Below are 23,211 nucleotides of genomic sequence, written 5' to 3' on the forward strand. Positions count from 1 at the left end.
AACCTGCCCACCCCATATACACAGATAATCAATTTTATTCTTTCTTAAACCTCACATGGAGTTGAAGACCAGGTAGCTTAGTTTTACAATGCAGCTTAGTTGTTTAGGGGTTAAGACGTTTTTAGGTCTAGATAGATGTTTTAAGTTGATAATGATGAGATATGATAGATATTGGTTATATTAGGAAATTTAGATGCACCAAGATAGGAATTATGTTTTCTTCAAGGCTGTCAAATACAAATAGCCAAAAAACTAAGAATGTAACATTTATGTAATTGCTGATTGTGTCATGGTTATTCTTGCTATAAGTAGTTTATTTTATATGCATGTAATAATATAAATATATATGTGACAAATAAAAAATTTAATAAAAAAAGAAAAAGAATAAATTGATACACAAGACAAAGAAAATTCTAAATCTAAAAAGTTTCTGACACAAAACTTCCAGGAAATCTGGTATGCTATGTACAGATCCAACCTAAGAGAAATAGGAATAAAGAACATGAACAGGTCCAGGTCCATGGAACAAAAATTATTTTCAAGAAAGTCATAGAAGAAAATTTGTCCAAAATGAAGAATATAAAGTCTGAAAATACACCATAAGCTTACAGAGCACCACTTCAATTGGACCAGAAAATAAAATCATCTTGGCACACAATAATAAAACACTAAGTCTATAGAAGGAAGAAAGAATATTAAAAGCTGCCATGGGAAATGTTACCAACATACAAAGGCTGAACTCTCAGAATTTCATCTGGAACTTACAATAACCAGAAAAACTCTTAACCACCACAAATGAAGGAAAGAAGATATTTCAAGACAAAACTAAATTGAAACAATATCTAGCAACAAACGCAGCCCTACAGAAAAGATGAGAATGAAAACTCCAAATGCAGGAGGCTAACTGCATCCAACAAAACACAGGAAATAAATAGTAATACACCAGCAAAAATGGAAAGGATGCACACACACTAAAACACTCACACTCACACAGCATGATCATCATTAAACTAACAAGAATTAATAATTATTGGTCATTAATATATCAACATCAATATACTCATTTTCCCAATAAAAAGTTAATAGAATGGGTGGAAAACAGTACCTTCCAGCTTGATGCACACAAGAAACACATCTTAGCAAAAAAGTAGACATTACCCCACAGTAACTGATGTTTCCACTCTGAACATCTATGCCCCCAAAGCAAGAAAAATACTAAATCTTAAATCACACATTGAACCCTACACATTAACAGTAGGAAACTTCAGCACCCCTCTCTCACCAATGGACAGATTATCAATACAGAAACTAAATGGAGAAATAATTAAACAGATTTTAGGAATCAGATGGACTTAACAGATATCTACGACATTACATTCAGCACACAAAAGAAGATACAGTCTTCTCAACACCTCAGAGAGTCTTCTACAGAACTGCCAATATAGATGTCCAGATAGCAAACATCAACAGATACAAGGAAATGGATAACCTCTTTTATCAGTCCACAATCCATGGCTTAAAACTGGATTTCAACCAAAACAGAAACAACAGAAAGTCTACCAAACTCATAGAAACCAAACATCTCTACTCAATAAGAATTGAGTCAATGAAGAAATAAGTAAAGAAATTAAACACTTCGTAGAATTCACAAAAATGAGTGTACATCATACCCAAACCTATGTGACACAATGAAAGCAGTGCTAAGGAAATGTTTATGTCACTAAATGCCTTTATATAGAAATTGAAGAGATCTCATAGTAGCAATTCAATATCACAGCTGAATACTGTAGAACAAAAAGAAGCCAGCACACTCAGGTGGACTAGACCAGAGGAGATAATCAAACACAGGGCTGAAATCAATAAAATAGAAACAAAGAACAGTACAATGAACCAGCAAAACAATGAAAAATTAACAAGACAGAAAAATCCTAAGCCAAACTAACTAAAAGGCAGAGTTACAACATATGGTCTTAGGCTATCAACTCTCATCTTGGTAGCCTGCTTATTCTTTCTCTCAGTGCTACCATGCCTCCCCTGAGGGGAAGTGGTCAAATATCGGGTACCAGAGTTTGTGTCAGAATCAGTCTCTGCTTTCCACTCAACTGTGGAGAATGATTTGTCCATTGGGAAGATCTTAGTAGGGGGTTGAAGTTTACTGCATGTGTTGTCCTTGGTTGGCTCACAACTTTGAGCATACCCCCATGGGCACAGGTCCACCTGTAATGATGTTCTTATAGGTTTCTAGGACCCTTCGGATCCTTCTGTTTCCCCATTATCCTATACTTCTCTCATCTAGAGTCCCAATAGTAGGTCCTCACATCTACCTCCGGTAAGTGTAGACTTTCATGGGGCATGCTTTTTGGGTTAGTGTCCAATTATAAGTGAGTATATACCATGTGAGTCTTTCTGCTTCTGGGTTAATTCACTCAGTATGATCATTTTTAGTTCCATCCATTTGTCCACAAATTTTGGGATTTCCTTGTTTTTAATAGCTGAGTAGTATTCCATGGTGAAAATGTACCACAGTTTCTTTATCCATTCATTAACTGAGGGATATTTAGGCTGTTTTCTGGTTCTGGGTATTATGAAGCACACTGCTATGAACATGGTTGAGCATATGTCCTTGTTGTGTAGTGGAGCATCTTCTGGGTATATTCCAAGGAGTGGAATAGCTGGGTCTTGAGGAAGCCTATTCCTGGTTCTTTCTTGAATCTTTCTGTGCTTTAGGTATCACGGTGATAGTGACTTCACAGAATGATTTTGGCAATGCTCCTTCTATCTCTATTTCATGGAATCATTGAAGAATACTGGTATTAGCTCTTCTTTGAATGTCAGGTAGAATTCTGCACGAAAATTATCTGGCCCTGGGTTCTTTTGTTTGTTTCTTTGTTTGTTTGTTTTTTGGTGGCGGGTGGGGGGGCGATTTTTGATGACTGCCTCTGTTTCCTTAATGGTTATTGGGCTTTTTAAACTGTTTTCCTGACTTTGATTCAACTTTAGTACATGAAATTTATCAAGAAAAGTATCCATTTCCTTTACGTTTTCCAGTGTTACAGAATACAGGCTGTTGAACTAACACTTCGTAATTCTTTGTGTTTTCTTAGTGTTTGCTTTTATGTCTATCTTTTCATTTCTGATTTTGTTAATTTGGATACTATCCCGCATCCTTTTAGTTAGTTTGGGTAAGGGTTTGTCTATCTTGCTTATTTTCTCAAAAAACCAGTTCTTGATTTCACTGATTCTTTGTATTGTTTTTGTTTCTAATTCATTGGCTTCAGCCCCGATTTTGATTATTTCCAGTCTCCCTCCTCCTCTTTGCTGTGTCTGCTTCTTTTTGCTCTAGGGCCTTCAGGTGTGCTGTTAATCTGCTAATATGGAATCTCTCCCCTCTTTATGCAGGTGCTTAATGCTATGAACTTTCCTCTTAGCAATGCTTTCATTGTTTCTGATGGCTTTGGGTATGTTGTGCCTTCAGTTTTAATTGAATTTGAGAAAATCTTTAATTTCTTTATTCCTCCTGTACCCAGAGTCCTTCAACTAGAGACTTTTACAGATTCCATGGGCCTTTTGGGTTTCTGTTGTTTCTGTTTTGGGGTTCCAGCTGTAGTCCATGGTGTTCTGATAAGATTCAACTGGTCATGTCAATCTCCTTGTATTTGTTGAAGCTTGCTCTGTAAGTACATGGTTGATCTTGGAGAAGGCTCCATTGGGGGTGCTGAAAGCAAGTTGTATTCTTTTGTTTTTAGGTGATTCATGCCATCTGTTAGTTTCCTTATTTCTTCATTTAGTTTCTGTCTTGATCTGTGCATTGGTGAGAGTGAGGTGTTTAAGTCTCCAAGTATTAATGTGTTCAGTTCAATGTTTGATTAAGCCTCATTAATGTTTCTTTTATGAATGTGGGTAGCCTTGCCTTTAGTGCATAGATGTTTTGAATTGAGACATCATCTTGGTGCATTTTTCTGTTGATGAGAATGAAGTGTCTCCCACATCTCTTTTGATTAATTTTGGTTGAAAATGTCTTTTATTAGATATTAGAATGTTCACTCCAGCTTATGTCTTGGGTCTGTTTGCTGAGAAAACCTTTTCCCAGCCCTTTCCTCTGAGATAATGTCTATTTGTTTTGCTGAGGTGTGTTTGGAGAGTTGAGGCCATTAATGCTGAGTGATATTAATAACCAATAGTTATTAATTCCTGTTATTTTGATGATGCTGGTAGGGTATGTGTAAGTGCTTCCTTTCTTTTGCTTTTGTGGATGTGGTGTCATTGATATATTTTTTTGTGTTTTCCTGGTTGTCTTTAGCTTCCTTGAGTTGGAGTTTTCCTTCTAGTATTCTGTAGGGCTTAATTTGTGCCTATGTGCTGTTTAAACTTTGTGTTTTTCATGAAATACCCTGTTTTCTCCATTTCTGGTGATTGAAAGTTTTGCTGGGAATAGCAGTCCAGGTTGGCATCCATGGGCTGTAAGATAATCTGTTCAGACCTTTCTAGCTTTTAGAGTCTCTGTTGAGAAGTCAAGTGTAATTTTGATAGGTATGCCATTTTAAGTTACTTGTTCCCTTGTAGATTTTAATATTATTTATTTGCTCCATAGACTTAGTATTTTATTATTATACCATGGAAGGATATTATTATCTGTTCCAATCTATGTGGTCTTCTTTAAGCATCTTGTATGTTTCTAGGCATTTATTTCTTTAGGTTGGCAAAATTTTCTTCTATGATTTTGTTGAAAAAATTTTCTGGACTGTGGAGCTGGGAGTCTTCTCTTTCTTCTAATACTATCATTCTTAGGTTTTGTCTTTTCATAGTGTCCCAGATTTCTTGGATGTTTTTTGCTGTGAACTTTTTAGATTTAACATTTTCTTTTACTGATGTTTTAATCTCTTCAATTGTACATTCTACATCTGAGATTTTTTTCTTCCATATCATGTGTCATGTTGGTGATACAAGTGTCTGTTGTTCCTGTTCTCTTCCCTAGGTATTCCTCCTCCAGATTACCTTTGATTGTGTTTTCTTTATTGCTTTTAGTTTCATTTCTAGATCTTGACCTGTCACACCTATTTCCTTCTCCCTTTTTTATTGTATTTTCCTGCATTTCTTTATGGATTCATTCAGCTCCTTCATCTGTTCAATGCATTTTCCTGTATTTCTTCTCCTCCTTTAAGTTCTTTTCATTTTCATAAGCTCAGATTTGCAGTCATTTTCTTGTGCTTCAGGTGTAACAGTATCTTCTTGGCTTGTTGTGGTAGGGAAGCTGGTTTCCTGTGATGTCACATCACCTTGGGTTTTGTTGGTTTTGTTATTATGCTGACCTCTAGCCATCAGGTTGTCTCTAGTGTTAGCAGGCCTGGTGTTCCCTGGGCTGGCGTTGTCCCAGGTGGGTTTGGCATGCCATGAGTCATCAGCAGAGAGAGCTTGAAGGTAAATATTCCTTGGCCTGATAGGCCTCCTCATGATGACAGAAAATGGAGGTTGAGTCCAAGTGCTGCTCACATTTACTGGCTCAGATGTCTCACTGCTATTTGTATTCCTGTTGGGTCAGGCAGATGGAATCACCAGAGAGGGTTGTAACCTGAATGTTGCTAGGGCCAGACACAGGTCTCCTTGGTATGAGGGACAATGTAGCTTTGATCTCAGAAACAGATCACCTCTGCTGTCTCTATTTGCTCTCTGCTCTCTATGTCCCAGGTGGGTCAAGCAGATGAAGTCAGCATTAGAGAGGGCTTTGTGCTGCCTGTTGCTCACCTGACACCGGCCTTCGCAGGATCTAGGGCAAAGGGGTACGTGTCCTGCCAACAGCTCCACTCTGCTGGGTCTGCTGGCTAACTGCTACCTTTGTCCTAGGTGTGTCAGAAAGATGGAGTCAGTAGCAAGGAGGGCTCTAAGCTGAGTGTTGCTCAGGCTAGACACAGGCCTCCTTGGGATCTCTGTCCAATTTCTTTTTTCAAAAAGATTTATTTATTTCTTTATTTGTCATTATGAATACAGTCCTCTACACCTTCAGGCGTGAAAAGTCTATCAGATCACATGATAGATGGCTGTGAGCTACAATATTGTTAATAGGTATTGAACTCAGGACTTGTGGAAGAAAAGTCAATGCTCTTAACCTCTGAGCCATCTCTCAGCTCTCTCTCTAATTTCTTCACGAAGGCACTTAGTGCTATGAACTTTCCCTGTAGCATTGCTTTCATGATGTCCTATAAGTTTGTGTATGTTTTTCCTTTATTTTAATATAATTATAGAAGTCTTTAATTTCTTTATTTCTTCCATGACCCAGTGGTCATTGAGCCAGGTGTTGTTCAGTTTCCATGAGTGTGCAGTCTTTTTATTATTTCTGTTGTTGTTGATGTCTACCATTAATCTATGGTGATCTGATAAAGAATAGGTCAATTCAATTTTCTTGTATTAGTTATAGTTTGTATTTTGACTGACTATATGATTGATTTTGGAGAAGATTTTGTGTGATGCTGAGAAAAAAGTATTCTCTTTTGTGTTTGGGTGAAACATTCTATAGACATTTACTAGACCCACATGACTCATGACCTCTGTTAATTTTATTATTTCTCTATTTAGTTTCTGTTTCTTTTTTTAAAATTTATTTGTTTATTATTTGTACAGTATCCTGGCTGTATGTATGCCTGCCTGCCAGAAGAGGATACAAGATCTCATTATAGATGGTTGTGAGCCACTATGTGGTTGCTGGGAATTGAACTCAGGACCATTGGAAGAACAGACAGTGCTCTTGAACTCTTAACCATCGCTCCAAAATTGTAGATTGTGTTGCAATGATCTGTCTAATGGTATAAATGGGATATTGAAGTCTCTCACTATTTATGTGTGGATCAGTGTATGATTTAAACTTTAATAATATTTCTTTTACAACTGTGGGTACGCTTGTATTTAGGAGCATAGATATTCAGGATTGAGATTCTCTCTTGGTGAATTTTTCCTCTTATGAGAATGAAGTGTCCTTTCCCATCTTTTTTGTTTATTTTTGGTTGACGTCTACTTTATTAGCCATCAACATAGCAAATTTAGCTTGCCTCTTTGGTTTGTTTGTTTGGAAAACCTTTTCCCATCTCCTTACTTTGATGTAATTTCTCTCTTTGTTGATGACATATATTTCTTGTATGCTCAGAATGACAGATCCTGTTTAAATATACATTCTTTTGTCCCATGTCTTTTTATTGGAGACTTGTGTCCATTGATGTTGATAGATTTCACTGTCCAATGGTTGTTAGTTCCTTTTACTGTGATGTTGATGGTGATAGTATGTTTATGTGCTTGTCTTCTTTTGGTTTTGCTGTTATGAAGTTATTTCTATCCTCTGTTTTCTTGGATCAAGTTGACCTTGTTGGGTTTGAGTTTTTCTTCTATTATCTTCTGTAGGAAGGCTTTGTGCATAGATATGGTTTAAAGTTTGTTTGCTCATGGAATAGGTGATTTTTCTCCCTCTACCATGATAGAAAGCTTGGCTGGTAATAGTAGTCTAGGATAACATGTATGGTCTCTTAGTTTCTGTGTAACATCTTTCAGGCCCCTTCTGGTTTTCATAGTCTCTGTTGAGAAGTCAGGTTTGAGTCTGATAGGTCTGTCTTTAGATGCTACTTGGTATTTCTCCCTTGCCAACTTGAATATTTTCTCTCTGTTCTCTAGATTTACTATTTTGATTATTGTGTGTCAATTGGAATTTCTTTTCTGGTCTAGTGTACTTGGTATTTTGTAAGCCTCTGGCATGTTTAAGGATATCTCTTTCTTTAAGTTGGGTAAATTTTTCCATGGTTTTCTTGAAAAATTCTGGTCCTTGGTGTCTAGAATATTTCTTCTATTCCAATTATTCTTAGATTTCATCTTTTGCTGCTATCCTTTATTTCTTGGAGATTTTCTTGTAAGGATTTTTTTGTATTTAATATTTTGTTTGACAGATGTATCACTTTCTTCAATTGTATCTTCCATGCCTGAGATTCTGTCCTTCATCTTATTTATTCTGTTGTTCATGCTTACCCCTGTGGACTCCTGTTCTCTTCTTAAAACTTCCATCTCCAGGATTTTCAGATTTGTGCTTTCTTTATTGGTTCTATTTCCATTTTCATGTCTTGAGCCATTTTATTCATTTCCTTCACCTGTCTGATTGTATTTTCCTGTAGGTCTTTGATGGCCTCTATTTATTTGATTGTATTTTCCTGTATTTCTTTGAGACTCTTATTCATTTAGTCTTTAAATGCCTCTAACAACTTCATAAGCATAGATTTAAGGTCACTTTCTTGTGTTTCAGCTACATTAGGATATCCGGTGTCTCTTTTGTTTGTTTTGTCTTGTTCTGTTCAAGCCGTATTGACCTGGTTTTGTTGATTTTCTTTCTACACTAGACTTTGCCATCTGGTTGTTCATGGCATTGGCTGTGTTTCCAGAACCTGCTGTGTTTCTCAGGCATTTGTGCTTCATTGGTGTTCTGATGGTCTCAAGATAGGTAGTAGAACCATCATATGTGTGTTGGGAATCAAATTCTACTATTGCTGAAGATTAGCCAGTGCTCTTAACTACTAAATCACCTCACTCGCTCCTCTAGAAGATCTTTGAAAAGAATGAGAACCAATTATTCTCAAGTTATTCTATAATTAGAGAACTTTTTCCAAAGTAGGCCTTCCACTGATAATAAAACAAGAAAGATATACAGTAAAGAAGAAAATTATAGATTTGATTTTCTAATGGACATAGGCAAATAATGAAAATAAAACACTTTTAATGTATTTTAGAAATACATCAATACATACCAGTTTTTAAAGTGTGACAGAATGTGAAGGAGTGAAAGGATAAAGGTGGCTTAGATGTTTAGAATAAAACTGAGAAATAAGCACACAGTCACTAGAATTAGCTACATCTGCACATTTGATATCACCATAATTCCAAGAGTGGTTTTATACACTGATAGAAAATTGGTTTTTCTTGCTGACATTTGGCATTGGGTTATAAAATGAGGTCCTATGTTCTTAATAACTTTGTATGTAGCTCATTATGCCTTGACCAGGTACAGAATAATCTTCATGAAAAGTTATATCAAATGCAAAGAAATCAGATTTCTTGAAAATAAAAACATGTATGAAAAGAAAGCATGACACTATTATGAAATTTCTTTAAGAACACCAGAAAAGTGTATATATTGACACAAAATTTATATATTAAATATCAAATCTTGTCATTAACACACATAATTGATATAGGAAATACTGTTTTAGGATACTCTTGTAAAATTAATCAAATATTTGAATGAACTAAGTGGAAGAACGTATATATTAAGATTTCATCAGCTGACTAAATCAGTAACACAAAAGTAATAATGGAGAACAAAAAAGTGTAGCATAAATTTTCACATGAAAACAGGATGGCTTAGACTCAGTAATGTCTCTCTTTTTTCCTATTTTACATTCTTAGGATTGGAGATAGGGGTTGAAAAGAAAGAAGGGGGAATATAGAAATATATAGAGAAGATAGAACAATAAGTAGATTAGTGAATCTAATCTTCAACTTAATGCCTCAATTGTCACTCAAAAGGTTATTCTTAATTCTCCCGTATAGAATTTTGTAGATAGATAAAAAATAAGATTAATTCTAGATATAGTTGTATAGAATTCAAATGTAAGTTTATTCTTCACACACATTATATATAAATATTTCTACTCTAATATAAGGTATTGTACCCAAATAACTCAATTATAATACCAGGTTTACTTTCATAATTTCAAAGCGCTAATGCAAGCTGTTTAGGACAAATAAGTTATACAAGTTAATTGTTAGCTGACCAAATCATGGTCATATAAATCACTAATCAACTTTTATCACAAGAATATACATTTCAGGTGCAACAGATAGATATGATTCTACAGAAAGATAAGATAGGATAGTTAGATAAGGTCTTTTAAAAACCTCAGCGACATGCAGAATATGGTATTTAAATTGTTTTTATTATTTTAAAGATTCACTGACAATAAGACAGGTTAACTCCTGGCGATACTCATCCTTCCTCAAAGAAGATGATGAGCATCAAAGAATTTCCTTATGGAGTTGGCTTCAAATGTAGCAAACAAGCCCCTCAGCAAAATGTCCTCATTTCTACCACAGATAGAATTATGCATAAAAAAAGAGCAAACTTAGATGTAGGCAGAGTTGCCTGCTGAACTCTGCCAAGACAGGGTAAGCAAGTTCGCAATAGTTCCTGCCTCACAAATATGTATGTCAGATATATTCAGCCAGAAGGCTGAAGAACATGCTCCAACATAATAGAGTTTGGGTTACTATTCAAGTAGAAAACTATCTCTGTCATCTTCACATTTGGAAATCTACTAACATGCACTCCTAATATACTCAGGTAATCCAGTTTATTCCTTTTCAAGTCTCTGATGGAATTGAAGACCAAGTCGCTTAGTTTTACAATGAAGTTTAATTGTTTAGGGGCTAAGATGTTTTTAAGTCTAGATAGACGTTTTAGGTTAATAATGACTAGATGTGATGGAGATTGATTTACACTCAAAGTTTTAGGTGCACCAAGATAAGAAAGATGTTTTCTTCAAGGCTATCAAATACAAATAGCAAAACACCAAGAATGTAACATTTGTATCATTCCTGATTGTTTCATGATTCTTCTTGCTATAGGTAGTTTATTGTGCATATGTATAATAATATGAATGTATATGTAAGAAATAAATACATAAATAAATAAAAGGAAAAAAAGAAAAAAAAACCAGGATGACTACAGAATCCAATTATCCTAAATGATTACCTAAACAAACCCATGCTATCAAAGGGAAACTTCTAACTTTATATTTGATTGTTCAGAGGGTGGAAATCAATCAGCCTTTGAAGATGTTATTTAAGAAACACAGGAGCTAGGATTTAAAAAGGTCTTTCTTCCTAGCATATTTTCTGTCCCTGATGTAATGAAGTGAGTTCTGTTCAGGCCTTAATAATATGATGTAGCACTTAGGACCAAAGATGATGCCCAAGAGTGATGCACTCGAAGCCAAGATAGAGAAGACTTCCATAGCCACCATGACCTTTCCCTTGGTGCTATGGTAGACAGGGAGGAAGGTGACCCAGACACTGCAGAACACAAGCATGCTAAAAGCCAGGAACTTGGCTTCATTGAATGTGTCAGGCAGATTTCTGGATAAGAAAGCCATAAAGTAGCTCCCCAGGGCCAGGGCTTCCAGATATCCAATGATGCAGTGGAAGGCAATAGCTGATCCCTTGTTGCAAATGATGATGATGTGTTTATGTCCTGAGTGAGCATCTTTATCAATAAAGGGAGGAGAGGATGCCAGCCAAATTCCACAAAGCACAACTTGGATCAGAGTGCAGATGGCAATAATGAAATTAGGGGCCCTTGAAATCAGCAACCATCTCCCAACCCTTCCTGGAGCAGTGATCTTGAAGGCTATAAGTACAGTGATAGTTTTGGCCAACACAGTAGAAAGAGCCACACTGAAGAGGAGTCCAAAAATGTTTTGCTGCAGGATACAGGTTGCTGTGGTAGGATGGCCAATGAAGAGGAAGGGACAGAGAAAACAAAGGGTCAGAGTGATGAGCAGGATATAACTGAGATGCAAGTTATTGGCCTTGACAATAGGAGTGTCTCTGTGTTGCAAAAACACAAGAAGAACAACAGCTGTGAGTGAAGAGAAGCCCATGGATATGATGCTGAGTGTCTTCCCCAAGGGCTCATCATAGGCAAGAAATATCACAGTTTTCTGTAAGCATTGGTGCCTCTCTTTGTTTGCATAATGAGTTTCTGGACAACTCACACACTGATTCATATCTGCCAGAAATGCAGTTGATCATGAATGCACATTCAGGTTTCTCCTGTTACCTGGTGCCACTTGCCAGGTGTATCATACTGCACTGTTATTTGAGCCATCTTGTTTTGTGTGTATAAAATACACACAGCTGGAAACCACACCATACCTAGAAAACTTTCTATTTCAGACCTCTATAGTAAGAAAAGCTTTCAATCATCATAGATGGAAAAAACAAGATATTTCATGACAAAGTCAAATTATTCAATACCAGTATACAAATATATCCCTACACAGAGAATACTAGCAGAACACTAGATTAAAGGAAAAGTTCAATAAGACCAAGGGAATGGCCAGAAGAACAGGTATAGGTGACACCAGTCAGAAGAACCGAGACCCCATGCTGCTCCGAAGGCCAAGTTTGTCATCTGAAACCTTGCTCCCAACCTGTTCACACACTCTCAAGTCAGCTGTCAGAAATTCAGGCCTCAAAGACTTGAAGACCAAAAAAGAAAAAAAGCCAAGGACAAAAATGCCATGCAAGTGAGACTCAAATGGTATATACTCACTTATATCTGCATACTAGCCCAAGGGACGTGTCCCACAAAAGCCTTCACTTACCAGGAAACTGGGACAGAGGGGAGGACACCCTATTGGGACTCTAGATGAGAGAAGCATGGGAGAATAGCAAAGTAGAAGGATCCAGATGGTTCTAGAAACCTACAAATAGAACATTTTGAAAGGCAGATTTGGGCCCAGGGCTCCCACTCAAACTAAGGCACTAGCCAAGGACAATACAGGCCGTAAACTTTAAACCCCTACCCAGATCTAGTCAGAACATTCTCCACAGCTGACTGGAGAGTGGGGTATGACTTTCACATGAACTCTGGTGCCTTATATTTGACCATGTCCCTGAAGGGGGAGACCTGGTGGCACTCAGAGGAAGGATAGCAGGTTACCAAGAAGAGACTTGATGCCCTATGAGCATATACGGGGGGAGGAAATCCCCCTCAGGAACAGTCATAGGGGAAGGGAATAAGGGGAACATGGAAGGGAGGGAAGAATGGGAGGATACAAGGGATGGGATAACTATTGAGATGTAACAAGAATAAATTAATAAAAAAACACCATGCAATAAATACAAACTCAGAAATCAGCACTGAGACCTATAATCACCTCAAACTTACAGGTCTTAATTGCAGTGTGAGAACACAGTCAACAAATAGCCAAAGCCATAGGGCACCACCAGGTCCCAACTATCCTAAGACAACAAGACTGCAATATTTCAGTGCAGGTGAAAGCACAAGAAAATGACCTTAAGATCAACTTCACAAATATGATTCAGGCTCCTAAAGAAGAAAAAAACCACTCTCAAAGAAATTAAGGAAAGAGAAAGAAAAAATTGGAATGAGTCAGTAAATTCCTTAATGAAAGCCATGAAATCCAACAAAAACACAATAAATAAACAAACAGGCAGGTGAATGAAACTGTTCCTGGTCTGAATATGGAAATAGATGCCCTGAACACATAAACTGAATGAATTCTGGAATGGAAAATCTTGGCAAACAAAAAGGAGCTACATATGCAATCATCAGGAACAGAATTCAAGAGGGAGAAGAAAGAATCTCTGAGGTTGATGATACAATGACAGAAGATTCATTCATCAAAGAAAATGTTAAATCTAAAAATTCTTAACACAAAACCATCCAGGACATTTGGGACCTTATGGAAGACCATCCTATAAATAATAGATATAGGAGACTAACAATAATTCTAGCTTGATAGTGTTAAAATATATTTGAAAAATCATAGAAGAAAAATTTCCAAACATAAAAAAGGGCATGCCTATAAAGGTAGAAGTTTACAGAATACCAAATATATAGAACCAGAAATGGAAGACTACAGGCAAAATAATGACCAAAACACTAAATGTGTAGAACAAAGAAAATATTAAAAGCAACAAGAGAAAAAGGCCAAGCTACATATAAAGGAAGATCTATTAGAATTATATCCAACCTTTCAACAGAGACTCTGAAACAGAAGTACCTGGACAGATGTCTTTAAGACTCTAAGAGTCCACAGATGCCTACCTAGACTACTATACCTAGCAAAACTTTCAATCACCATAGAGAGAGAACATGAGATAATCATGACAAAGTCAAATTTAAGCAATATCTATGTACAAATCCAGCCTTAGAGAAGATAGTAAAAGATACATGCCAACACAAGGAGATTAAGTATACTCCTGAAAACACAAGGAGTAAATTGCACACTAACAAAACCCAAAGGTAAATACACACACACACACACACACACACACACACACACACACACACGCACACGCACACGCACACGCACACACACACACATACACCACCACCACCACCATCACCACCACCAGCAGCAGCAGGAGCAGCAGGAGCAGCAGGAGCAGGAGCAACAGAAACACTACCAAAATAAAAGGAATTAATCATAATGGTTCATAACATCCATCACTATCAATGGACAGAATTTCCCATTAAAAAAAAAACAGGCTAACATAATGGATATGAAAATATTACCCATCCTTCCACTGCAGGGAAGAAAGAGACCTCAACATCAAAGACAGGTGTTACCTCAGAGTAAAGGGTTGGAAAAAGCTTTTCCAAGAAAATGGACCTAAGATACAGGCCAGTGTTGCTATTCTGATATCTAACAACATAGACTTCAAACAAAATTTAATCAAAGAGATGGAGGACATTTCATACACATTAAAGGAAAACTTCACCAATATGGTGTCTCAAATCTGAACATATATTCCACAAATGAAAAGGCACCCACATGTCAATGCAACCCTACTAAAGGTTAAAGCACACATTAAACTTCACACACATTAATATTGGAAGACTGATGTATCCCATTCTCACCAATGAGCAGGTCATCTTGACTGATGCCTTTCTGAATAGAACATTGAGAGCCAGCAAGGGCTCTAACTTTGATAATGGGATGTCATGACAATGAAAGGTTTCCATAAGGCAAGGGACATCACCAGTAGGGTAGGACATGATAGCCTGCAGAATGGGGAAAAGATTTTAACCAATTCCTCAGTCAATAGACGTCCAATATCCAAACTATAGGATGAAATAAAGAAAACTAGACATCAGCAAACAAAATAATCCAATTAAAAGTTAGGGTCAGGAACCTGAAAGTGAATAGCTCAAAGACTATTCATGGAGTTCCATTTGTGGAACTATTTGGAAATAGTGGAATAGTAGTTGTGGCTCTTTTGAGACATTTGTGTCTATGGAAGGGCTTTTAAGGATCTTTCTAGTGACAGTATGTATTTTCTGTCTCCTGTGTTTGGATCAGCATGTGAGCTCTGAACTACTACAATTGTCATGCTTTATTAGTTAATTTTCCATTGCTTTGAAAAGTCATCATAACCAGCACAACTTATAAAAGGAAGGCTATAACTCACAGGGTTATAGTTCCAGATGAAGATCATAAAAAGGTGAAGGAATTAAAGGACATGAGAAAATAACTGAGTTTATATCTGCTCTATAAGCATGGATGTGGTGAGAGAGAGGGGGGAGAGAGGGAGGGAGAGAGACAACAAAGCCACACCTTCTATTTATTGCAAATTCCTCCACTTGTGTAGAGCAAGTATTCAAACAGTTGAGTGTACAGGGTCTGGTCTCATTCAAGGTATCAACATGTACTCTAACTATATGAAACTGTAAGCCAATTAAATGCTTTCTTTTATAAATTTCTTGGTCAAGGTACTTTGTCATAGCAATAGAAAATAAACTAAGATAAAATGCATGCTGAAATGAAGCATACTTCCCTGGTAGTCTAGAGTGGCTTTCTATAGGCAGCCACATCCACATCTGCAGTGGTTAAAGTATATAAAGTAGGTATGAATTTCAATGTAAAGAGTGTATTATTTCTGTGGGAAGAATTAACTTTATATAACCTGTAATTTTCTAATAGCTGGAAGGAAGAGGAATACCTTCACTGAAGCGAGCTGGTTGCAGCTCACTTACAGTTGTTTTCCATATGCTTAGCCATTGCAAATGATGGACAGGTGGGGATACTTCCTGCATGCCTGACAATTACCTGTCTCATTGGAAATCTCATTCTCTGGGCAAGGAGTGCAGTCAAAGCAACAGGCAGCCTTGCCCTCCTGGTGGGTTTTCCTGAATCCAGGATGACAGCTCTCACTACATAGAGACCGAGGAATCTGAGAATAAAGTGAGTGATAGCAAATGGTCAGGTATTTATGAGATTTGCCACAGAATGTTCACAAGCATTATACAATTCTACCATTTTAATTGTATGAGGTGTGTGAGATATACAGAGCAATTGAGGCTGGTTTTCTTCTCATTGTATGAGTAGAAGTTAGACAACTGAAAATGTCCTTTCATGCCATACTAAGAATGGTGTCTAATGATAAGTCATAGAGAATCTGTCACCAACATGAGGCTTTGTCTATGCACAGACATTCTTATCTCAGCCAGTCTCAGAGTTATTCTCATGTAGTGGGTTTAGCAACATATGTTACCTGCTTTTTCTGCAGTTGGAATTCTTTATATCCCAACTGCAGGCTCCTCCCTCATCACCTCCTGATCCTACTCCTTCCCATACTCCCATCATGCTGTTTTGTTTTGACAGGGGCCTAAAATCATAAGGTCAATGGGCCATTGGTTAAAACCTTCCAAGCTGGGGTAAAAATAAATCCCCTGTCAGATGACCTGTGAAAATGATTAAGGTCATTCTGAAAATGGTATGGTATTTATGGTATTAAAGAAATTAAAAGCTTGGAAAATAAATAGTTCATCCAGCAAAATTAGGTAGTAAGACAATTCTTCATATTGGTGGTAATTATGTATCTATGAGTGGACCCTGTATGAGCAAGCAATGGTCACTACTTGCTGGCTGTAAATTTCAAATGTACACACTGGTGAAGATACTAAGGTAAGATGCCACCCACCTTTGTCCATCCTGTGGCCCACTGTATCATATCATAAGTTAAGGACAACTTCTTGCCCTCTGGAGCATTTGGAGAAAATGTTCCTACTTTCACATTTAGCCCAAGACCTTTTGGGAAATTCCAGAAGTTGAGAATGTCATACTCTGCATGTGACTTCCTTTTCCAATCCATGACCACATGTTCCCCCGCATGACTGATGAGTTGTGTGTTCTTTATAAAAGGATGAAGCTAGAAGAGAAATACATACTTATGTTACATAACCTCCAAAGAAGTATAACAGAGGTAGAATCAGAGAGAATCTCTTCTTGGTTTTATCCTTGATGTGAAAAACACCTTTAATATAGATACTAATTGCATTCAGCAAATGATAGCAAAGGATAATGGGAGCATCACTGTCCTTCTAAAATGTTCAAATCAGTTTACCTAGAAAAGGCAGAACCAAACACTCTTAAATCATGAATATATATGGAGAAAACTCTCACCTTCTTTAAAAATGTAGTTACTACAATTAAAATTTGAAAATATTTAAAGTTTCATCTGTAAAATGAATGATTTTGTGAGTCATCATTTACATAATATAAGCATTTAGAAGAAATCAGGTGCACTGTGATTGTTCTCTGTCTCTTCTCTTGTGTAATTGGAATTTTCATATTGAAAATTTTACCCTGAAAATATTGTATGGCCCATTGTAATACAACTGTCTATTGAATTAAACATATTTCTCCTTACAGTCTCTCTTGAATATTTTCAACAAAATAATCTAAAATATGTATTGCCTAGTTTGAGTGAATTAATAGGCCTGTAGTGTGTCATGTTGCCAATTTCACAATTCAGCTGAAGTGATATTACCTGCCATGGGAAGAATACCATCTCTTTCCCTTTTCCATGCGTTTGAAATTGTACTTGATTGAGAGTCATCTCATGCACACTGTGGGCCACAGCATACACAGCATTGTACACATTGTAACTCTCCTCACTCATGGCCATGTCAAACAGGTTCCCAGGCAAGAATCCCAAGGAGGCATTAGGTAGACAGTTGTCCACAATTTTACAATCTTTCGTCAAAAATGAGCAATTGAAGAATAAGTGCCACAATACATGAAGATAAATGTCTTCTGGGAATTTGGAGGGATTGGCTGTCTGTATAAAATCTGTAAAATGAATATTCTCCTCATTATGGTGTGAAAAAATAAGGGCCCCATGTAATTAATCTAACATGAAATATTCATCAAATTTCGAATGATCCCAGTGTGAGTTCAGGACCCAGACTTTCCATGTAAGTAACTTCTGTTTTATATTTACTATTAAGCTTAACAGAGAGTCAGAGTCCCCATAAATAATAATCACATTTGCTGACGATTCCAGGATCTGAACCTGATTTTTCCAGGGTTTGGTAAGATATGAGCCTCTGCTGACTAGGATCATTTCCACAAATGCTATGCAGATTTCATTTTTATCCATCTCGCTTCTCAAATCTGAGAGAGTCTGGGCACCTTTGTGATCATCTGTGATGAAGAGCCCCACCCAGAACCATTGGAAATAAAGCATCAAAGATACAATGCCAAGTATCAGAGATGTGTCTTTAGGGGCCACCTGGTATAGAGAAGAAAACCGTCCTTGTTCACTCAGGATGCTATCAAAAGGCCCAAAAGTAAGCTGTAGAGAAGACACAATGAAAAAAGAACATAGTCATAAAATTGAACTACATTCCACAGCAATGGTTTGAATCAGTTAGGACAATCCTGCTTTGAAGGTGAAACCTACCTTCCTATGGGTGTTCCAGAAAAGTACAGAAAGAACACCAGTGTTCTGTGTCTACTCTACATTCCCTTTTCTCTCTATTCTATGCTACATAAATATAGATGTACCATCAACTGTCTGCATCATTTTCTATCCATGAAAAGGGATTTATGTTTCCTTTTTGCCTCACAGCCCTGTACAATGTCATCAATCGAGCTGCCATCAAGTCCTATACCATCACCCCATCTCACCTGTGGAAACTTGTATAGATCCAGCAGTGTCCCTATGTATTCAGATATTGCCCATGATGGTCCTGTAAGTACAGCAGCTGAATTGCTCTCTTTTACATATCTGTAGTTAGGAATGCTATGACCACGCCCTGAAAGTGAGGCAAAAATATTGCTGAGAGTGTTCCTTTGACCATGTGGAACATTATGGACTTCAAATCCCAGGGATGTGTTGGGTAAAATGTAGAGGTTGCTGTTGATTTCCTCAATCGCAAACATCATGGCCAAAATACATTGGTAGTTCTTCAACTTGTACCTGGACAGAAGGTAGAACAATGTTTAGGAGGAAGATCTGTACCGCATAACATATAGTATATGTGAAAGTTTAGTACCATGGCTTTTATGGAAACTTACAGAGTTCTAGAAGGGTGATCATAGTGATGACTCCTTGTGAAGCATGCTATGGAGCCTGAACCATATGGAGTTTGTAATGAGGCAAACATTCCAGGAATAGGTCATGGACACCAATGCCACCAAACCTTCCATCTACAATTTATACGATCTGAAAAAAGTGCTGAGACCATGGAGAAGCCTAACTTGTTGGAGAGACCAACCAATGACTTGTCAATATGAGGCCCACACCACAGAAAGAGCCCATGCCTAAGGATGACCAGGAACCAGAGGCTGGATATCTCAGAGACACAGGACAGAAAAAAAAATCAATAAAATGATTCCTAATGATATTTAGCTACACTCATAGATCAGTGTCTAGCTCAATTGTCATCAGAGAGATCTCTGCTGACAGCTGATGGGAGCAGATGCAGAGAGACCCTTAGCCAAACAGGATGAGAGAGCCCAAATTGGAGATGATGGTCAAGTCTTTCCCCATGGAGCTTTATAAACCATGTGAAGAGAGGGAGGAAGAATTTTTGGAGCCAGAGGGGTTAAGAACACCAGGATAACCTGATTCCCAAAATCAAATAAGCAGAGATCATAGGAGCTTATAGAGATTGAAACAGCAACCATAGATTCTGCATTTGTCTGCATTAGGTCCTCTGCATATATGTTAGGGTTGTTAACTTGTTTTTTTTTTTTTGTGGAACTACTAAGAGTGGGGGTATAGCGGTGATTATTTTGAGTCTTTCAACTGTTCTTGATACCCTTTTCCTCCTACTGGGTTGTCTCACCCACCATTAATATGAGAGTTTGCACCCAGTCTTGTTGTAGCTCCTCGTGAATAAAAGCATAAAGTACTTACTCAACCATAATATCTTCGTCAAAATTAATCATTTTCCAGTCAGTTGTTTTGTTGAGTGGGTAGACAGCAAAAGCAGGGAAAAATCCAGCAATCACCACATCTCCTTTACCATATAAATGGTAATCTATTCTGACTAAGCACTCGCTCATGCTGTAGGAGCACACAAGAATTGGAAGCTGCAGAATGCAAGAGATAAAAATGGAAGAGAACAGCATGTTAACAAAGTATCTGCCATCTGTGAGCATGATAAGGTGAAGTCTGCAGTGTCCAGCACATATATGCAAGGCTCATGTGTGTTCATGTTTCTTTATAAGTTTACCAGGGAATGAAGTCATCTCTTGAATCATCATTGCCAGTTCTTTCTGACATGCTATTCACCCCCTGTGGAATTGTCCAACACTTTCTTCCCACAGGCTTTGAATCCAAGGCCCTGTATTCAGAATAACACAATTTATGGATTAAAATATATTTAGTCTCTTCTCCAGGCACAAGCAGTATGATTTCATCTAAGACTACAGAGATCTTGTCCCATGATATGAAATCCTTAGTGGATTTGTCCACAAATGTGAACTAAGAAACAACTCATTCAAAAGCCATTTATGATGTTACAAACATGTTACACTAGATGATGCCATGGTAGATTAAAGGGAACAGGGCCAAAAAGGCCCATGCCAGACCTGACCAACTCATAATAGCAGACACCATGCACTGTAGAACTGGAGGCTATCAATCCCAGTTTTGATTTCCCATGTTTCTGTGAGTCATAGAATATTCTCTTTTTCCATAGATGCATGCCTGATTTCCAAAATTATGTCTACACTCTGTTATATACTGTTTATGTCTCTTTCTGATAAACCCTACAGTTCTGCTCAATTGATTTCCTTATGATCTGTTTGATGTCATTGCAGAAATCAGGTTTCTTATTTGAATGTGAACTTTGACTTTATATAATATTCTTTTATCCATCATAAATCACTGAATTGACATTTTGTCATGATACCCCCAAGTGCTAGAACACTGTGTCTTCCCACAATTTATTCATATCTGAGATCATAGTGTCATTAAGAAATATAATACCATAGAAATATATCCACGTTTTTCTCTCAAAAAAAAAAAAAACTGAGCAAAGCTTTCTGGGTAGAAGGATTCCATTCCTAAAGGCACAGAGATGAGTCAAGTCAGTGACTCTACCATGTTAGGCATGACAGCCATGACATATGTTGATTCAAAGTGCTCAGGGTGAAAACTATGTCCAGGACAGAGTGTCAATCATTGTGTAATAATGGCTTTTCTTTGATAGTAATGAATCAATATTCCTGGTCTAGAAAACAGGTGCGCTTCATTATCATATCTGTCCTATAATAACTTAAAAATCTGGGTGCAGAAGCCCCTCTTCTCAGCCTACCTCCACTTTCTGGGGACCCCATGGCTTGAGAGAATGATACTGCCCTTAACATTTTTGTCAATTTTTTTTGTTAATCTTTGCCATTCTGACTGAGGTAAAACAAGTTTCCTAACTTCTTTTGATTTGCATTTCCCTAGTAGATAAGTATGATGATCTTTTTGAGGGATTTTTTAGTTCTTTCTTTTATTATAACTCTTTGTACAAGTCACCGACCTACACGAGAATATCTTGAATGACAGTGTTTTAATGAATTTTTTCTGTATATTTATTATTGATATATACAAAGCATTTATTTGTGCAAGTGGATTCTCTATCTGCTCAAATTGCTGAATTAATTAATCATTTCTTGAGTTTTTCTGCAGAATTTCTAGAATTTCTAGTTTGTGTTAATGTAATTGTATTGTATAATTTACAAATAGTGATAGTTTGACATGTTCTTGCTCACTTTCTATGCCTTCAATTTTCTTTACTTTCCTACTGATGCAGCTAATGGGCATAGTGTGCATCCCCGCCTTGTTCCCAACTTCAGTGGTTGTGCTTTATGCTGTTTTCCATTTGGGATGAGTTCATCTGTGGGATTTCTGAATTATCCTGTATTGTGCTGAGCTATGTTTCCTCCAATATTATGTTCTCTAGGACTTTTATTATGAAGACATGTTGGCTTTTGTCTAAGAATGTTCTTTTTAAAAATAATTTATGCATTTATTTATTTATTTATTCATTCCACTTACATCCTGATTATAGCCCCTTCACTCTTCTCCAGGTTCCATTCTCCCTCTTTCCTCCACCATCCTACCCCAGTTCATCAACTCATATCTGGATTGAGCACATCCTCTCCTTCTCTGGCCTGCTGAGGTAGCCTTACCAAGTGAGAATGATCAAAGAAAAGCAGGCACCAAAATTCATGTCAGAAACAGCCCACATTCCCTTTTCTGTGGTCCTCACATGAAGCCTGAGCTGCCCTTTGGCTACATCTGTTATGGAATCTGGATCAAGTCTATACATGGTTGATGTTTGGTTGATGCTTCTGTCTTTGCAAGTGCCTCTGGAACCTAGTTACTTTGAGTTTTTGGCTTTCTTGAGGATCTCCTGTAACCTCCAGGTATTTCTATTTATCCCTCCCTTCACTTCCCCACAAAACTCCCTATACTTCACCCAATGTTTGGTTGTTAGTCTCAGCATCTGTTTCTATCTGCTGCTGGGTAGACATCTATGCTAGGCTTCTGTCTACGAGCATATCAGAATACTGTTAATAGTGTGAGGGGTTGGCTCTCTCCCATGGGCTGGGTCTCAGCTTGGTCCAGGAACTGGATGGATATTCCTTCAATCTCTGGTCCTTCTTTATCCCTGCACCTCTTGTAGGTAGGGCACATTTTGGGTCAAAATTTGTGTGGGTGGGTTGGTGTTCCTCTCCCTCTTGTAGGAATCTTGTCTAGTTAGAGGATTTCATCTTCAGTATTCAGGACCCAAGCTACTAGGAATCTCAGTTACAGTCACCCCCATATCCTCTCAGGAGCCGAACCTGTCTTAGATCTCCAGCTTATGATGAGAGATGACCCTGCCTATGGTTTCTCTTCTCTGTATAAGCCCTCTGTACTCTGATACCTTCTCTCTCCAGTTCTGTTATCCACTGTGATTTCAGTGTGAACTCCCTTTCACACTCTGTTCCCTATATTCAACTACTTCTGCTGTCTGTCCTATTTCCCCTCCACAGTGAGATTCATGCATTGTGCCTTGGGCCCTTTTTGTTACTTAGCTTCTTTGGGTCTGTGAATTGTAGTATGGTTATCATGAACTATATGGCTAATTCTGCTTAAGACTATATA

The 23,211-nt window shown here is 37.5% G+C and overlaps 1 protein-coding gene across 1 annotated transcript in view; it reads right to left on the minus strand.

Moving 5' to 3' along the window:
* LOC311590869 (vomeronasal type-2 receptor 1-like) overlaps positions 1-22,390 on the minus strand; it is a gene marked incomplete at both ends in the record, with an annotated part of 42,417 nt that extends 20,027 nt beyond the window's left edge. The window contains 9 exons of the mRNA XM_084770162.1: positions 10,911-11,809; positions 15,882-16,005; positions 16,756-16,983; positions 17,605-17,810; positions 18,162-18,411; positions 18,747-19,038; positions 19,981-20,130; positions 20,300-20,410; positions 22,251-22,390. Coding sequence (XP_084626288.1) covers positions 10,911-11,809; positions 15,882-16,005; positions 16,756-16,983; positions 17,605-17,810; positions 18,162-18,411; positions 18,747-19,038; positions 19,981-20,130; positions 20,300-20,410; positions 22,251-22,390 — 2,400 coding nt within the window. The remainder of the gene's footprint in view (positions 1-10,910; positions 11,810-15,881; positions 16,006-16,755; positions 16,984-17,604; positions 17,811-18,161; positions 18,412-18,746; positions 19,039-19,980; positions 20,131-20,299; positions 20,411-22,250) is intronic.
* Between the last annotated feature and the right edge of the window lie 821 nt (positions 22,391-23,211).

This window comes from Acomys minous, assembly GCF_964271855.1.
Source record: "Acomys minous genome assembly, chromosome: 20".
Lineage (NCBI taxonomy): Eukaryota > Metazoa > Chordata > Mammalia > Rodentia > Muridae > Acomys > Acomys minous.